General features: G+C 49.2%; 1 protein-coding gene across 1 annotated transcript in view; it reads right to left on the bottom strand.

Annotated features, from left to right (window-relative positions):
- Positions 1-19754, bottom strand: part of LOC119464353 (mucin-5AC-like) — a 59020-nt gene that overhangs the window by 7137 nt on the left and 32129 nt on the right. Inside the window, exon 3 of the mRNA XM_037725325.2 lies at positions 6515-7325. Coding sequence (XP_037581253.1) covers positions 6515-7325 — 811 coding nt within the window. The remainder of the gene's footprint in view (positions 1-6514; positions 7326-19754) is intronic.

Here is a 19754-nt window from a genome sequence, read left to right as displayed (position 1 = left end):
GACGCCTACGCAAGGCACAGTGCAATCGCGTTCTTGCATCCCGCCCGCATCGGAATGCGGCCGCCATGCCGGCAATTGAACCCACGATCTTGTGCTCGGCAAGGGAACGCCACTGAGTCACCGCGGCGGGTATAGGTAAATTGAGAAGTCGCTCCTCTGTGCTTCTTTGGGGCTACTGCCACAGCGAATACGCGAGCACCACAGTGCCAAAAGTGCAAGTTCCACGATTATGTTATCATGGTGATATCGTACGCCTAACAGGAGACAGTGCTTGCTTGATTGTCCATAAAATTATGCCAACACCAATTTTAGGATGTAAATGTCTCTAGAACTGTTGGCCCCCTATTTACGATGACAACGTTGATTGTTCTGTGGGCATTCTTTGGACAGCCTTTATTTTTTCTCTCTCTTTCGGCAGACAATGCATGGACAGCTGTTACGCGTTTTGACCTCGACCCTCGTTCATTGGCCACGAGAGTGTATCGGACACCGCTAGATTGGGTTGTAGCTGTCAGCTCCTCGCCGAACTTCGATTCGACCCTCGTTCGTTGGCCACGAGAGTGTATCGGACACCGCTAGATTGGGTTGTAGCTGTCAGCTCCTCGCCGAACCTCGATTCGACCCTCGTTCATTGGCCACGAGAGTGTATCGGACACCGCTAGATTGGGTTGTAGCTGTCAGCTCCTCGCCGAACTTCGATTCGTTTTTCGGACCGGTCTCACGTGCACGAAAGAAACGTGCCCAACGTGCGCACCGAAATGAGCCCGCAAATAACAGCGATGCATCTTGCGCGTCGCTGCCACGTGCGTATTTTGAGCAGGCGTGGCGGCTTCGTTGAGTTAGAACTGCGATGTAGAATTACTTCTGTAAAGCAAGAAAGTATGAAAATGAAATAGGAAAAGAGGTCGAATTCGATGTGGTCGCTCGCGGAGCTTGGTTTGAGAACTGTTTTGCGCAAGGCTCCGATGATCCATCATCGGGGCCTTGCGCAAAACAGTTCTCAAACCAAGCTGCCATGTTTGCACTATAGTGCTGCGCGTTCATTTGTCACTGCAGCGTGTCGACGTAAAATGTAAGCCACTCTTCGGGCAACATCAAATAGAATTGCTAGCTTTAATGAAAACGGCGTGCTTTGAAAGCGAACTCTCCCGGACATTGCTGAGCGTGGCTGCTGCTGCTGGCTGTGTTCGAACAAGTTCGGCCGAGCATGTCCACTGTCCGTTTTTAGTTTTGATGATAAACATTTTCCTGTCCGAGTTTTGAGAACAATGAAATCAATCTTTGTTTTGCGAGAAAAAAAGTTTGTCTTCACGAAAAAAATATACGGTAGTGCGCGGTCGGCCACAAGAGCTTATGCGGGCCGAATCCGCATTTGGTGAACTCCCAAAGAAGTCGCTACGGCTCGAAGAATATCTACTGACAAGATGCAGGTCAATATCGTTGATTATAACTTATTATCACGGAATAACACTGCTATGATAATTAAAAAAAAGTACACAATCTTCCCGTAGGGGAACCCTGAGTAGTATGCGAAGCAGCCATGGGGTCGACTCAAGGTAGTTCTATCAGCTGTATAAACTTGGACATGCAGCAGCACCAGCAACGCGCAGAACTGTTGTCGACGCCGTCGGCGTTTTGCCCGTGTTCGCACCGAATGCGCGCGGCGTCGGTGACTGTTGCCGGTGCCTCTGGGGCGCCTACCGTCGCGTCTCTAACCTAAGCTGCTTCGCATTATCGCGCGCGGAGCCGCAGGTGTTGCTATTCGTTGCGCAATCCTGAGAGGAGCGTCGGAGAGGAGGAATGCCGAGAGAAGAGATGACACAAGGAGAGGAGGGGGAGGAGAGGAGATGAGACAAGGAAAGGAGGGGGAGGACGATGCGCATGCGCAGTAGGGGTGTGGATGCCGCACGGCGGAGGGAGGGAGGGAGCGACATAGCCCCGACTAGAGTGTACTAGACAATGGTCGAGTGGGCCGAACGGCGCTCTGCCGCTGAGGCGCCGCGTGTGGAAAAATAATGCGAGGGCGCTGCGAGCGAACTGGATTGGGGCGGAGACGCGCTCCACGGCATATTCAACGTACTTTCGCTGCGGGCGCCGAGGCCGATTGCGCATAGTACGCTCTTAAAGTAGCGCTTTATTTCAACTGCAACTTTATGTTTGCACCATTTTGCCAAACATATATATTTGAGGCATAGATTTTACAACTCGACGTCTTCAATTTTGCTGTCGTTGTCAAGCGCGTCGTCTGCTAGCGAGCGCGCGTTCGCTACGCGGACGCTGGCGGACGCCCAGTTTTTCTCGCAGAACCTCTGTGCAGTACATTTTTTTAATGGTTTAGTTACTTCGGTGCGCCCATGACTCTTTACGGCCGGTGCCAAATGTAGTTTTAGCCAGGTGAACTGCTGTTTTTACCACTGTCCTCTAAAGGTAACTGGTATCTCCGCACCATGAAGGCTACGTAAGAAAATTTTATTATTGATATCGTGTCATTTTGCACGCGCTTCTTGTTGGTGGATATTGATCAGGGACAATGATCGAAGAAAGCAATCTTAGAGTGAAATAAACCAGGTTTATTAACGGCGTGGCGCGAAGAATGACCAATGTATTTCTAGGTAATGAAATCAAAGGATACATAGACATATATATATATATATATATATATAAGGAAAAAATAACAGGTATTCTAAATGCAATAATTGAAAAAGTGAGAACTCCCGACCGGAATAAGCGCACGTGTTTGCAGTAACAAACACACTTATTAGTGAATACTGGAAATAAAACTCTCATTCGCAGAAATAATATTCATAGCAGGCAAAACCATCTTATATATAATGTGTATGTGTGTGCGTGGACCCGCCGGGGTGGCTCAGTCAGCTAAGGCGTTGCGCTACTGAGCACGAGATCGCGGGAACGAATCCCGGCCTCGGCAGTCGCATTTCGATGGAGGCGAAATGCAAAAACGCCCGTGTGCTTGCGTTGTAGTGTACGTTAAAGAACCCCATGTGGTCAAAATTACCCCGGAGCCCTCCACTACGGCATGCCTCATAATCAGAACTGGTTTTGGCACGTAAAACCCCAGAAAGAAGAAAGATGTGTGTGCGTGCGTGTGTGTGTGTATGTGTGCGTGCGTGCGTGCGTGCGTGCGTGCGTGCGTGCGTGCGTGCAAGTGTTATTGACATACTGTACGACACCGAATAGTCATTTCCGTTCGAATGTAATGCATAACAGCACTATTGAAATCTCAAAGGTGAGTGACTGCATGCAAGTGAGGACTGTTATTCCGAATGATTTTTGCTGCCGGGAAGTCGTGGCTGTTGCGCAGAGGCGCAGTTCCTGAGAGAATTAACGGACGGGTGTTAATAAGTCCTGCTAAACAAGTTCCTAGCTCTCATTCAATATAAACGCCCCGTTTTGGGGTAGCCTGTAAATCTGCTAACTTGATTCAGACAAGAATTTTTGACAGTCTCACCATGTTTGCAACCCATTAAAACTGAGTGCCCCATGTGGTACCACACTTATCTTCAACGAACGCAACAGATCTGCACATATCTCTACGTGTATGTGGGACATGCCGTTCCTTCAATTGTTTCATTATGGTCGTTATGATAGTGCACCGGATAACTGAACGCAGCCGTTTATAATATACAAGCTGCAGAGCATGAGCGGTCATACATTTGGGAACGGCATTACATTTACGCATGAAATATAGGATAAGGATAACATGTTTTGCTCGGAAATCCGACTCGAGAATAATTGATGTTGTTTACATCCCCAGAAATAAGCCGAAGAACGCAGCCACCTGCTTTTTCCTTGTTTAATATAATCAAATTCTTGAGTTTTACGTGGCAAAACCACGATATCATTATGAGGCACCCGGTTTAGTTTTTGCCACCTGGGGTTCTTTAACGCGCACCTAAATAGAAGTACACGAGCCTTTGTCCATTTCGATCCACCCGCTTTCCGCGACCTGGATTGAACCCGCGAGCTCCAGTTTAGCAGCGCAACGCCATATCCACGATATAGGCACTAATTAGGCTACCGCGCAGCCTTTCTTTCTTTCTTTTTTTCTCTTTTTGAAGTATCGTTTGGAAAAAAATTCCACGTATGGCTAACTAAAACCGTTTTCGGCGCTCGAGGTCCGACTGCAATAAATGACCCAGTACCAATTACTCCGCATTCTGTTACGCGAGAAAGGCGGAAACTTGAATGGAATGTTGCACTGCAGTTTACTCATTTTTTTAAATCTATACCAATGCTTCATGTAAATCTAAGTACAAGGCGCCGGATGGGGCAGATATGCTTTACAATTGTTTGAAGCGGCAAGGAGGAAGGTTACATAAGTTTCTTCGTCTGCGTTTCACAAGACCTACTGATAGAAAACTATATGCGCAACAATACACACGAGAGATACATGCTGCTTGAAGAACGAGCCAAATATTTTTTCTCCAAAGGGAACCGTACGAGAACATAGTAGAATGAAAGCCGACACTGCGGCCGCAATGCACACGCAATCACCGAGCGGCATTAGAAAATAATAAAAAATAAATAAAGAAGAGAAAGGAAAGGAATTTATTCTTAAGGCATAAATACATGTCATATGCAATTATGAACCCCATTTGATCGGTCTGAACGCAAATACCAGCGCGCGAAGTAGTACGAATGACCCTGCCGAGCAGTATCGCCAGCAGTTTCCAACGGCGCGACCTTGACGCGGCCCAATCCACTTCGACCGCAGCGCCGCCCCAGTATTTTTCCACGTCGGGCGCCTCACTGCAAAGCATGCGCCGCCCCAGCCGCTCGTCCCACTCGACCATATTCTAGTACACTCTAGCCCCGACCATAAGATGCTTCGCATCTAAAAGAAATATATCACGAACGGAACATTGCACAAGATTGGCTAAAGCTCAGATTTTTTTTTCTCCGCACCTATAGGTGCGGAGAAAAAAATGCTTTGCATATATATATATATATATATGCAAAGCAGTTTTCATATTTTACCAGCCTGTTGACATTAGAGTCGTTCAAATTCGAGGTAAATGTCTTCGCCCTCGCTGGCGGGAGAAATGTACTAGAAGCGCTCAGGTTAGGGCAAACTGGCAAATGCACCATTATAAATAACTTTTTCGAAAAAAAGCCACTCTCGATTCTCTTAAATATATTCCAAATTGAGTGCATTGACATACACTAATGCAATATGCAAAAAACATATGGCGTTATTTTTTTTTCGTAATTGAATTACAGAACTAGAAATGTGGCAGAATAAATGCTATTGTCGGAGCCTCACATGGGGCGCATGCATGCGCTCGTCGTTAAAAGGTTCATTTCGTTTAAAACACGAAAGCGCTTCAGTGTCGTTCGGAGAGCGCGGAGTGACAGGAGAGGTAGTTTCATGTGAAAAAACTCGGCACATTTTTGTAGAGATTAGAAAAACTGCGCATGCGCGCAGCAAACATTACGTCAGGCTTCTAAACGCATCTCTTGCATGTGGTTCATAAAGAATCGGGTGGAAAGGATACGATAAATTTCTTTTTCAATCGAACGCAAGGTAGCTACTTGACCAATTAGGGAGCGCACAGCGGAACTTGTGGTATTTGGGTAAGCCAACACGTACAATGGGCCGCGCATCGGGAAGGGCAACCAGGAAGGAATAGTTAGTTAATTAATCATTACAAATTAATCAATTAGGAAGAACACAAAAAATAGAAGACGCTTCTTCAGGTTGCTGCATGCTAACGACATGCAATTGGTTTCATCAGCATGGAAGGCTTCAATTTTTTTGTATCTTTTTTTTTTCTAAATTGTTGCATGATAGATGGGACACACACAGCCCTCTGTACAAGCCCTTTAGATGCGCCGGTGGGGCTCTACGGAATTACGTAGTGAAACAACAAACCCTCACTGCAACAAATACATTTGGGTCGCGTGGTATAGGGATCTCCGAGGCTTGCCGGGTAGGCACGTAATCGCTTTGCTGCAAAACGCGGTGCAGAAGATGAACTGTCTTATAAAATTTTATCAAACGCTTCACGAAAGCTTCGCTTCACCTATAAATTTCAATATATGCATTAGATCTGCAAAGTTACTTACGCGTTTCTATACATAATTCCTTAATTACGGCAACACATTCTATGCCTTCTTTCCCGGCACGGAGTTCGGCGCGTCTGCTCGGTCGGTTTCTTGCCGAGTAAAGAGATACTGGATGTAATGACAACTGCGCCGATCCCGGAGACAGTAGTAATCCGGGGTCGCGTGGTATAGGGATCTCCGCGTCTTGCCGGGTAGGCACGTAATCGCTTTGCTGCAAAACGCGGTGCAGAAGATGAACTGTCTTATAAAATTTTATCAAACGCTTCACGAAAGCTTCGCTTCACCTATAAATTTCAATATGCATTAGATCTGCAAAGTTACTAACGCGCTTTCAAAGCTTTCGTTTCAGTGATCCTCGAATAATCGTAACAAACCCATTTTTCAAAACGTGAAGACTTTTCGAGTGAGATGACGTAACCGTGCTCACCGGACGTTGTAGAACCATAAACCCATGACAATGATGCCCATGAGCAGCACGGCTGCACCGATGACAGTGGCGAATATCGCTCCCTTGTTTCTGCGGCTTCGAGGTGCATCAGCCGAGGTCGATGTTGCTGCGTCTTTCGTCGATGCCGGTACGTTAGTGGTAAGAGAGTCGGTCTTATTCGTTCCAAATTCATTGGACATGAGCGAAGTTGAGCTGTTCTCTAGGCTGGCCTCATGCCCGGCCGTGAGCACATTCGGGAACTTCGTAGAAGTTGTGTTTGTATTATTGAGCACCTCGCTCGAGCGAGACAGGGTCATACTTGAAGACGCTAACGGGACGGTCACGTCTTCAGGCCATCGCGTTACTTCCGAGGAAGCTGCCGACTGCGTACTGAAGCGGGTGATGAGTGTTGGGACCTTTGCACTTTGCGCTGCAGTGGTCCTTGGTAAATTCGACGGGCGGTTGGACTGCTCGCCTCGCTCGTACAGTGGCGTGCCGCCAGCGCGACCTGAGGTCGTGTGTGTCGTTCCGGACGTATTCACCGTGGGGACCCGTGCAATCGACGAGGGGGGTGCCGTATTGAAATCGGCCTTCTGCTGCCTTGCTGCGGTAGACGACGAATGTCCACCCGGTGCGTTGTTGCGAAGAGATGCGTTAGCTGTTCGTTCGTTGGAAACACTGCTAGACGTTTGCGCGACAGTTGTAAATTCAGCGCTACGACTGAGCGAAGCAACTTCCTCCCTCGTGCTCGCAGTGGCTTTTTCGGGACATGTAGGTGCCGAGCCCGCTTGTCCCCCGCTTGACCAGGTACCTGAAAAAATGGAAAAGGTAGGCATACACTCGCTGAGTTAATATGCAACGAGGCAAGCGCTATTATATTCATACGGGTTAAAAAGAGTGCTGACGCAAAATTGTGTACCCATTTGCGTGTATGTTGTCAACTTTACGGGACAAGAGAGGCCAACTCCAAAGAACGCAACGGTACTCTCACTGCGACACCAGGAAGTTATGTCTGTTGGCTGCGCTTTTTACGGGAAACGCCAGCGAAGCAACACATTCCTTCGTTGTCGTCGTGTCCCCTGAGAAACGACGTGCGCTTAACGACCGTGTTTCACCACACTTGTCGCCTTATTGACTCACGAATTTTGTCTTACCGATGAATATAAGAAATAGGGTTACGTGCTTCATGGCTACAGGCTTCTCCGAGGAACTTTTTGCACGCACGCTGTCTGATCGTATGGCACGGGCACGGGAGGTGACGCGTTATCTGGCGCCGAAGGCCTCTTATGACGTGCATAGGTGGACTTCAGAGTTGACGTGCCAGGCGCAGAGTGGGTAATTTATGGTCACAGGCGCGGTTTGTAGACACTTTCATCTGTCGAGGTCGTTCGCGGTGCCTTTTTCTCGGAGTGTTGGCGACAGTTCACCGGCTTCTTGTCGGGCCGATTTACAGGTATGTCGGCAGTCGCACATAGCGTAGGCGATTTCAACGTGACCCCCTTGGGAGCCGCATTACGGAAATGTTCTAAACGTGCTGCCAGCTCATGCTGAGTCTAACTTGCACAAACAAGTACATATTCGTATGGACGGCTTGCACGTGCATGCCAAGATGAGCATTGCCGCGTGGAACAATGAATTGTGTATAATGTATACTTGTATAAGACTAGTATATAATAAAGCATAACGCAACGCTACAAAATACCGGCCGAAGACCCCTGACGGAACAGAGTGCCGGCTCACAGCGTTCATAGAGGAACGTGCTTCTATAGCTTGCACTTGAAGCCATGGTCGCTATTTTGGAGCCCCATTTGACAGCCTTCACTATACTGATGAGAATAAAGTATGCAGGAACGCACCTACTCGAAAAGGTGTAGGTTCCGGCGAGTTGGTACTTCATCTTGACAACCAGCACGCAGGAATGAAGAAGAGCGGACGGTCCTTACTTTTATTTAATTCGATCGTACCCTCATCCCTGCGCTGTCGGTCCCGGCGCACCTTTTCACTGTTCTGGTGGTCCACCAATATGAAGGACCATATCAACGTCAGTGGAAAGCGGCGATAACATTCTGAAGATGCCTAGCGCTTGCATCGAGATCGCCCTGTGCAATGTTGACATTCAAATCAAGACGTACGTAAAAAAAAAAATTACAAAAAATCCGTTGGGCCGTAGCCGAACCGACATGACAGAATTTTGTTGCATTTAAAAGGAAAAATAAAGCCAAGCTATGATGCTCTTTGAAAATAAGTTTTCATTTAGGCTCTCAAATAGTTTAGAAAAGTTGAAAATCGCACACCTTCCACAAGAAAAATTACAACGCCAATTTCGCAACAAGGGCACATGCCAAAACTGTGTGAACTGCATCTGTTATTGTGTATAAAGAGGACAAAAGTGACATAATCAGGGTTGTATGGAACGGCGTTCCTGGAACTAGTTCCTTTTGGGAGGAACGGAGGAACGCCACCGTTTCGTTAAGGGTCGGCGGAACTGTAACGGTAACTCGTTAGGTTTACGAAGAACGGCAGAGGGAACGACGTTCCTTCTGTAAACGTTCCACGGCATTGAAAAGACACACGCACGGACACATGCAGCACATCATGCAGGGCGGATGTGCGACCGCGTGAGGCGCAAAGAACTACCGCTTGTTGACTATGGTGCATTTTTACTGCAATTCTGAATCAGCATTCATTAAACGCCTGTGTACTGTTCCTTTCGATGCGGTTTCTTGTGCAAGAAATTTAATTACATTGTGCATGTGAGTAACTTTCTATTTGCACATCTGAAGTGCAGTATCCTGACTGCGCATTTGTAGACCAAAGTGGAAAGTGCCCTATGTGTTGCACTTGTAATAGACGAGCACCAAAGTTGCAGTTAGACATGTCTGGAATATGTCCGGTGCTCCCTGAAAATTTTCGTCTAGGAGCGTTTCTTTGGATTTTTTTAAGCGTAGCTTTATAGGCTCACCAGTGTCGGCGGTGGTGGTGGTGTCACGCTAAAAAGTGGGCCGATCCTGGTGATTGTGCAGAAAGGGTCCAAGCTCAATGGCACATACCCCTGTGGGCTCGGGGACCTGTAATGCGCCCCTGAACCACCCCTTGTCACACGTGGGACCCAAAGAGACAAAATCACCAGCCCTTCCCCTGTCGAGAAAATGGGGGTAGGCGAAGCCTGTCGTCCGATTCTAGCGTGAGGGCAATTAAACCATTGAATATCATGCGCTCGTCTATTAGCAGGTCTGTCAGCGTTAACGGTATACATCTATAGGTGGCTGTATAGTATATACATGTCTTTGTTGTTATGCATGATTTACTTTTTGATTACACAGAACACAGCTGCACAGTGGCTGAAAATACCGTGCTTATACGGAGTGTTTCTTTAGATCATGCAGAATTTTAAGAAAGTCGCAGTTTCGCCCGAGAGGCGAAGCATCGATTGCGATAGCAAATTAGTAGACAGCTATACGGAATAAGGATAGTACTTTTATCGGCCGTATAAGCTTGTAAACATTCGCTTACTAACTAAATTAACAAGCATGGTGTCACGCGCGCACAAGCAAACATGAACACATCTCAAATGATGACCGTGGAAACTCGCTGTCAAAACGCTGGGGTGAAAAAGCACGGCAGTAGCAGCGAGCGAATCGACCTTCGTGCTGACTGTCGCTTCAACGCGAAGCGGAGAAAACACAGCGCAGACGAAGCTATCAGCACTCGGCGAACTTTGTCCCCGTCGCAGATCGCTTTCAAGATAGGTCCCGCGCGGCCGCGCCATAAGCAGCAGCAAGCGGAGTAGAATAGGGTGCCCCGATGCCAGCGCGGCGCTGGCATCGAGGCACTCTAGAGTAAAACGCCCCCCCCCCCCTCCCCTCCCCCCGGTGTATTGCGCGCGGCGGAAGACGGTGCGCTTCCTCCCCGCTTCCCTCTCTTGTGCGCGAGTAGAGTGTACTAGAATACCATTGTCTAGTACACTCTACGCGCGAGACATTGAGCCGCCATCGTCTGCTCACCCTCGCAAGCTTTCACTCGCACATACAGCATACGGCCAACGCCTCCTAGGTAGCACAAGGCCTGTGCACTTCGATCCATGACGCCATGCCACCTTGCCCGACTGCCATAGAATCAAATGGGGATGCTCCCGAGTAAGCCGCGGTGATTTTGATGTCACCGCTTTTGTCATGCCGGACTTGACAGTGGAAATTTCGGTCCAAGTAGCATGGCGTCATGCAGCAGAGTGGACAGGCCTCCTATCTAGGAGGCGTTGATACGGCGCGCGGTGACAATGTTATCGCCCTTGGACTTTATACGTAACATCACGGCGACGGCAACGGCAGGAATGCGCCTGGAATGTCCATATAATTCCTACCGCAATAAAAATCGCTTATGATTGGACTCCTCGAGCGGGATTACTCGAAGCGGCAGACATTCTGGCATGAGAAATCAAAATGTATAATCGACTAAATAACAAAAACTAATGATTTAACTTTTTAATTATTTACTTTACGGCAGATATTGCAATTTATGAATTTGTAACCGATGAGTTTTCAAGGCATTTACACTTGGAACAACTTCTAAGGATAGCACTGGTTTCGATATCTTCGCCGTGAAACTTGCGGCAAAAATGCACTATTGTTCCACTTACTTATCTGGCAAACCGCCTTTTTATGCATTGAAGCACAAAAGCAACTGGAACGCCCATGTATTTCGTCTCACATTTTGGGAATTAATATCTGGAAACTGGCGTCATCCTGAGAATTTGTTCCAAGTAGATACGCCTTGCGAACTCGCCGCGTACAATTTGTTAATGGCAATATGTGCCCTAAAATAATTAAATAGTTAATTCGTGAGTTTTGTTAATTAGTCTGTTATGCATTTCGATTTCTCGTGCAAGCAATGTCTGCCTCTGAGAAATCCACTTCAATGACTTGCAGCACTGTGGAAGCTGCAGGGCTCCTTAGCCAATAGGAAGGCCGAATGCCCCACGAGATGTGTTCATCTGCGCCCCGCCGTCTTCTCACTGTCACAGTAATCCGCGGTATACTACATGCATGCACAAAGGTCCTAACATGCCACGTATCGATGTAACGTATTATGTACCAAGCAAAAATGAAGCTCTCAATCCCGCCAGTAATCAGACAGTTACGCCTGGAACTATAATCCTCTGTGCAAGAATATTACCTGTATACGCCTCGTACCTTCGGCAGTGCTGCAAAATACTTGTGAGATAGAGCATAGAATTATGGTTATCTGCAACGGGCGATATTTAAAGAAATCTGTATGCATGGTCTACAAAAAAATTTAAAAATTGGTCTCCAATCGACGCTCTGAAGGTGGTTGGACAGCGAAGCTGTAAACGACAACTAGAACGATTACCCATTGCGGCGTAGCCTGAAATTATTCACATGGCGACATTCACATTCACTACTACTTGGCTTGTGCCGCTACATCGTGCACTTACAAAGAGTGGACCAGAGACAAGATAAATACATTTAACCACAATTTCGCTGCGCCTCGTATGCATGCTGCTCTTCAGGAGTCCTCACTATACGTGGCCTTCCCATAGCACTGTCACAACACAAATCAGTTGCTAGGCGGGTTCTTCTTTTACATGAAAAAGTGTAGTTACGTCACTACCGCTTCGTATGCTACAGTTTCCGGGAAAGTTACCGCTTACCCGGCAACTGCAGCTTATAATGCTACCGTAATCTTTACCGGGAAGCGCTTGCGGCGAACGCTATGCACGAAGGCGAGCTTTCTGGTTATTTTTTCCCCGCATGGCCGCCACCGCTGCCGCGGATGCGCGGATGCGAGCGGCATTTGGTGGTGCTGCAAGGAACCCAGCGGCGCGCGCTTCCCGCTTATCGGTTTAGTTTTTGCCACGGAGCAAGAAACCTTTAGGAGTGGAAACTCCGCCAGTTGCGGTGACCAGAAAATGTCACATGTCCGCGGAGCCACTATCATGCTGGCGGCACCTGGCGGCCGAGAAAGAAATTATCGCCGTTTTGGTTGCCAAGGCAACCGGCCGCGTGTGTGTCCTCCCGTTTGGCCGCGCGCCTGACAAGTTCTACTGAGGGCACTCACGCGTCCCACCTGCGTCCCATCTTAGGCTAGCAAATTCCGAACAAGGGCACACTGCACGTATCAGCGCTGTTAGTATTACGGCCCTCGAACAGACACCGACAAGAACAGTTGCTGTTTGACTTAAAGGCCCCCAAATACAACGTTACGGCGTGCACGCTAAAGCGAACGCCCGTGTCGTCTGCTTTGAGCGGGAGACACGGGCGCCGCCGACGAGAACGCGCCCAAGCAGCCCACCGGGCTCCTGCTTTTTTTTTTTTTTTTTCGCTGCTGCTTGCATGACGCGCCGCAAGGCGCCGCCACTGCATGCGTCCCCGTCGGCGCATACTAATGCAATGCCTCCTTTACTAGATTATCCATTCTAGCCACTATAACTATAGATGGCTGCCGCGTGGTCCGATCACGGTGTAAGAATAAGAGAGGTGCTGACACTCTCCCCACAACGCGCGCGAAAGCGCCGCCCGCTCGCGTCCAGATTATGTTCGGCTCGATTACAGCTCGGTCGGCGCCGTCCTAGAGGGCGCTGCGGAATGCGGTCCCATCCCAGCCTCGGCGGCAAGGCGCGTGCTGCCGCTGATTCGTAGGGTGCCTCGATGTCCTCCTCGCCCGCCGCTCCGTACAGGGTGGAGACATTCTTTGACGGCGTTGGTGCCGCCAGAACCGGTTCGTTCCAGCCGCCGCCGCCATGTTCATGCCCGCCGCGCACGCTGCCCGGTGCAGGTGGTAGGACATCGCTGCGATGAGTTCGCTGGGTGTCGTCGGTACAAAATGCCTGGTCTAAGATCTACGAAAGACCTGTGGCAATTGACACCTCCTGACAGCTGACATAATAAAAACCTGCATGGCGACTGAAACGTCATGACAGAAATCACGTGTCTACTCGTCACTTATTGACCTCTTTTCTTTAGCACCGGCATTTTTTTATGTAATAGGAATTTCCAGGGCTGCATAAGAACATGCTGACAAGCAACACAGAAGAAGAAGTAGTTTAATGATTTGAAAATGTAGAGAGGTCGGCCGGAAAATGGAACATCTGGCCTGCTACTCTACGTAAAGGAAGGGGAAGAGGGAAAGAAAGAGGGTCACATTGGGGGATGACAATGGGAGGAAAGAGGTGAAAGGATACATTGCATAAATTTTATCACAATCGTGAGTCCAGGCCCGTGTCGCCTAAGAAACGTGAAATAGCACGCATTGTCTCTATCGTCTGCCAGGTGGCGAGCGGACGTGTGCCACGTCGGCTCTGTCTTCCTGCAGTGATTTCTAGCGGCAAATGTTGTCGGATCGACCAGAGCTGGTTAAAATCGTCAATCGGAAGTTGAGAGGACTCTGCGGACACCAGCGTTTTGTCTGTAAGTGGATTTTTCGCCATTTGAGAGCCAAAAGACTGCCAGCCGTGGTGTCGACGCACCAACCCTAACGCCGGCCACTAGGCCTAACGAGGGCTAAGGCTTACCAAGGCCCCCGGTGCCGCCGCGTCAGCCGTGCGGCAGTCAACAGGCGGTATGAATATCACCGTGCAAGGTCGCAGCGCCGAAAAGGACGAACTCGACGCCACGGATTGGATCACAGTACTCAACAAATGCAACCTCGAGGAGAAATGGGCACGGAAAGCCAAGCTCGCCTCAGAAGAGGTGAAAGTGATTGACACTCCATCACCGAAGCGTGACGGCAAACAGCAAGCGGAGAAATCGATCGCCTCGAACCAAGTCAAGCTTCCCGAGAATGGCTGGAGAATCATTTTCCGCCCCAAGGGAGGCATGGTAGTCAAACAGTACGATGGACCTACACTGACCGAAGCCATACATGTAACTGCGAAGATTGAATGGAACAAGGCGTGCCAGCTCGTCAAGAACGAGAAGCAAGGAATTTTTGTCTTCTTCACCCCCAGCACGGAGGCAAGAGACAAGCTCCTACGCCTTACACACCTGGACATTGAAGGGAAAGTGCACGAGATGACCGTTCACCTGGCTGTACCCGACGACTTCTCGAGAGGAGTCATCCACGGAATAGGACTCAACACCTCACTGCAAAAGATCAAGCAGGGGATAGCAGAACACGAGGAGAATCCCAAGGTACTGGAGATCAGACGACTAGGACAGAGCAAGACCATCATGCTCACATTCACCACCAAGGAGGTACCGAGGACAATCAAATGCCTAGGTGCCATCCTGAACTGTTACTTGTACAAGAAAAAGTACGACGTATGCTATAAGTGCGGAGACCTGGGACACCGATCCGATGTGTGCGAGAGCAAGGAGGAGAAGTGCAGGGGCTGCGGCATCCCCAACCCAACCGAGGGACACGACTGCAACCCCACCTGCAAGCTGTGCGGCCAGCCTCACCTAACCGGCGACAAAACCTGCAAGGAGATCTTCAGAACCCCATACATCGTTAAGAAACGCCAATGGGAGAAGCTCCAGCAACAGGAGGAGGAAGAGAAGCTATCAGAACATCGGAGCAGGCGGGACGAGAGCAAGACGCGGGCCCCGAGCAAGGAGCGACTCCGGTCCACATCCTTCCCAAGGCTACCACAGCAGGCCACCACCACCCCGCCCAAGAAGCAAGGGGCACAGCAGGCCACCACCACCCCACCCAAGAAGCAAGTGGCACCACCCACCAAAAAGGTAGGCTGGGAAGCGGGGAATTCCCATGACTCAGACATAGTGAGGGAGCTCAAAGAACAAATGAAGCAACAACACGAAATGATGAAACAGCAACAGGAGCAATGGAAGCTTTACCAGGAGCAAACACAAGCTCAGATGCAGGAGCTCCGTAATCACGTTATCGAGCTGCAAAGGGAGAACAATGAGCTCAAAGCTCAACTCAGACAACCGGAAGCGCATCAGGAGGCCATGGACGATAAGTCATCCGAAGCCGAGACAGAGGCGGCTGCACCGCCAAAGAAAAAGCGAGTTAAAAAGATCGATTCAGGCCTTGAGAAGGCCGAAGGCAGGGTAGACAAACTTGAGGTAGACATGCAGCAACTCAAAGAGGTAGTACAACAGGTGGCCATAGCTACCCAGCGTAACGCGGAGAGGATAGACCAACTCTCAGCCCAGCTCAGCCAACTAGTCACCCCAATGGGAACTAGAATGGACCAACTGGCAGAACAGCAAAAGCAAATCCTTCTGAGGTTGAATCATGGCCAGATTCAACACTAGGGCAAACACAATATGGCATTGGAACTGTAGGGGCTTCACGAAAAAAAGAAACGTTCTCCAAGCCTACCTTGCGGGACGCGATGGTCCCGACATCATCGCGCTGCAAGAGTGTGGAAAAAACGCTAAACTGAGCGGATACAAAACGTACCCAGGCCGGTCGCCAAACACTCAGACTGCTACCCTGGTGAAGAGAAATATCACCGTCATGCAGCATGATGTAGGATGCACGCAGATTGACTACGTGTTAACGGAAATTATACCACAGAGGAGGAAAGAACGCGGCCTGCTAGTCCTGAACGTCTACAGCTCCCCTAAACTAAGAAGAGACTGTGGCTTCAGGGAGCTCTTTGCCAAAGCGCAATCACTGGCACAAGGGCAGCGGCGTCTTGTAATAGTAGGAGATTTTAATGCGCCACACCAAGCATGGGGATATAACCACTCCCAAATAAAGGGGAGGGAATTATGGGACGCCATGATACAGTGCAATTTAATACTCCTCAACGATCCACTCGCACCGACGAGGCAGGGGAACAGCGTGTCATACGACACCACCCCCGACCTGGCCATGATCGGAGCGGACGTTGAGGCTACATGGCACAACACGAACGAAAACCTAGGCAGTGATCACAGAATTGTAGAGATCGTTGTCCAAAATGGAGTCAAAATCAAACGTGTGAGGAAAACACTCAAATCCGTCAATTGGCAGTCCTTCCGCGACAACGGAGGGGGTTGTGGGGAGATCACCGACATATCTGAATGGACCAATGGCATCAAGCAGGCGTGCAAAGAGGCTGAGGAGGAAATAGAATTAGATGAAGACCAAGACTGGGTTGATAGCCACATGAGACAACTGTGGCAAAAGAAAAAAAAGGCAGAAACCGAGCTCGCACAAAAAAGGGGCAACCGTAACCTGAGAAGAAGAATAGCAGCTCTCAACAAGGAAATTGAGAGCCATGCCCAAACACTAAACAGACAACACTGGAATGACATTTGCGATAGACTAGACGAGCAATTAAGCTCCGTCACCTCCTGGAAACTGCTGAGACACCTCCTGGACCCAGACAACACCAAAGCTGAGACCAGGAAAAAAATGCAAATACTAACACACAATTTCCAGGGGTCGGAGGAGGATATGATCAACCAGATAAAAGAGAGGTACATAGGGGAAACAAACACCGAAACATTCCCCCACTATAGTGGCGAAAGCAACGAGGAGCTCGACCAACCAATAACTATAAGAGAGGTCCAAGCTGCCTTAAACAAGCTCAGAGGAAAAACCGCGGCTGGCCCAGATGGCGTCAACAACAAGATGCTTAGAAACCTCGATGACAACTCCCTCCAGCAACTAACGGCATTCATGCAAAAATGTTGGGAGCGGGGGGAGATACCCGGGGAATGGAAGAAAGCAAAGCTAGTCCTCATCCCCAAACCAGGGAAAGAACTCAAACTAGAGAACCTTAGGCCAATATCGTTAACCTCCTGTGTAGGCAAGCTCATGGAGCACGTCATACAGAACAGGCTCAACGGATACTTGGAAAGTAAGGAACTCTATCCAGACAGCATGGTTGGATTCAGACAACAACTATCCACAAATGACGTCATGCTACAACTCAAAGAACAAGTATTGGAAAGGAAGACTAGCGACTCGAGGGTCATAGTGGGACTGGACGTCAGCAAAGCATTTGACAACGTAAAACATCAAGCGATCCTGTCACACCTCAATCACCTGAACGTAGGCAGCAAGCTATACAACTATATTAAAAGCTTCCTCACGGACCGAACAGTGAACATAGAAATCGGGGGCACAATCAGAGACAACATTAGGCTGGGCAACAAGGGAACACCACAGGGATCGGTGCTATCCCCTACCCTTTTTAACATTGCAATGATCGGGCTGCCAGAAAGACTCAGAAAGCTAGAGGGCCTCTGCCACACTCTCTACGCTGATGACCTCACTCTTTGGGTCGACAGAGGGGGGAGCGATAGCCAAATAGAAGACACCCTACAAAGGGCAATCTGGGAAACGGAAAGCTATCTGAGACCCATAGGGCTAAAATGCTCGTCGGAAAAATCGGAGATGCTAATCATGAGCAAGCAGCACGTCAATATCCAGCTCCTGGTCAACAACACCCCGGTCCCAAGGGTGGACAAGATCAGGATACTGGGTATGTGGATACAAGAAAATGGGAGAAACACTGAAACAATAAACAGACTAGAAGCCACGACCAACCAAACTTGCAGGCTCCTCAAGAGGATAGCAAACAAAAACGCGGGGATGAAGGAGGCAAACCTACTTAGACTTGTCCACTCTTTCATCATTAGCAGAATCACCTACGCTATCCCGTACTTAAAAACAACTAAAGCAGAGAGAGACAAGGTAGACATCCTCATCAGGAAAGGTGTCAAAACCGCCCTAGGTTTACCAGCGTGCACATCAACCGAGACGATCCTCAACCTAGGAGTCTCAAACACCCTAGATGAAATGTGCGAGGCGAAACTCACGGCACAATATGTCAGACTAACCGGCAGCAAAACGGGCAGATCCATTCTTAGGAAACTGGGCTACCGGAATCCAGATTCGCGAGAGGGGATAACCGCCATCCCCAAAGAAATTGCCAACAGGTTAAGAATACCCCCCATCCCAAGAAACATGCACCCAATATACAACGACGAACGCAGGAGAAGCAGAGTCCAAAGACTCCAAAGCTCCCTCCTCCAAAAACAAGGAGTAGTGTACACCGATGCGGCAGAGTACCCAGAAGGGCACTACGCTGCAGTAGTAGTGAGCGACAAAGGCGAGCTAATCTCGAGCTGTAGCGTGAGACACTCTTCACCAGAGGAGGCAGAGATGGCGGCGATTGCCCTGGCAATCACAAACCCATCAACCAGAATAATCGTCACCGATTCTAAAACTGCAATCAAAGCCTATGACACTGGTAAGGTGTCCAAAGAGGCCGCCAAAATTCTGCAAGCAGGCAAAGAGAACGTACCCAATGACCTAATTAGAATAATATGGGCGCCCGCTCATAGTGGACTCACAGGGAACGAGATCGCCAACGAGGTCGCCCGAGGACTTACACACCGGGCCCCAGCGCAGGCATACTACTCCCTGTCCAAAAAGCGAGACTTAACCACATACAGAGAAATTCTACAACACTATAGAATGGGCAGGAGAACTTTTCCTCCCCCCCATAGATCTCTCACAAAGAAGGAAGAAGTAATCTGGCGAAAACTGCAGACGGGTACCTTCCCAAACCCGTATATCCTACACAAATGGCATCCTGAGGTGCACTCTTCGAAATGCAAAAACTGTGAAGGCATAGCGACCCTAAATCACATGCTCTGGGCTTGCCCAGCGCTAAACGGTCTACATGGGAACCAAGAGTCATGGGAATCCTCCCTTCATAGCCAGGAAGAACATGCCCAAAAACAAGCCATCTGTCAAGCCCAGGCCGCCGCCGGAAGCCAACTGATTCCGGCTGACGTCTAGGGGGGAGGTAGGCGGTGAAAGGGGGAGCTGCGTCTCACCCCGATCACCCATACTCTCTGACGGGTGCAAATAAAGTGCTTTCTCTCTCTCTCTCTCTCTCTATCGTCTGCCAAGTCTGTGGCCATGCGCCCAGCAAGAGGTCTTCCGACAGTGGTCCATTGTATAAATGCCTCAAGGTAGCTGCCAGTGTCAGTCTTGCGCGCGCATACTCAGGGCACACCACGAGCACATGATGTATAGTCTCTATAACACCACACACTGAACAGTCCGGGGAGTCTGTCCGTCCAATGATGTGCAAGTATTTGCGCGTGAAAGCGACGCCTAATCGCAGTCTGTGTATTAGGCATGTATGAGGGCGTAGAATTCCACGCAGAACAGGAAATTGCATATCGGGATCCAGCCTTTTAAGGCGGACGTGACGATCGTCTAGCTGTGTCGTCGCACTCATTAATTTTGACAGGAGGCATGTGATGTCCGGTCTAGAGAACGGCACTACAGTTCGTAGGCCATTGCT

This window comes from Dermacentor silvarum, chromosome 1 (assembly GCF_013339745.2).
Source record: "Dermacentor silvarum isolate Dsil-2018 chromosome 1, BIME_Dsil_1.4, whole genome shotgun sequence".
NCBI lineage: Eukaryota > Metazoa > Arthropoda > Arachnida > Ixodida > Ixodidae > Dermacentor > Dermacentor silvarum.
Note: the sequence above shows the minus strand (reverse complement) of the source record. Positions and strands in the feature narration are given on the sequence as shown.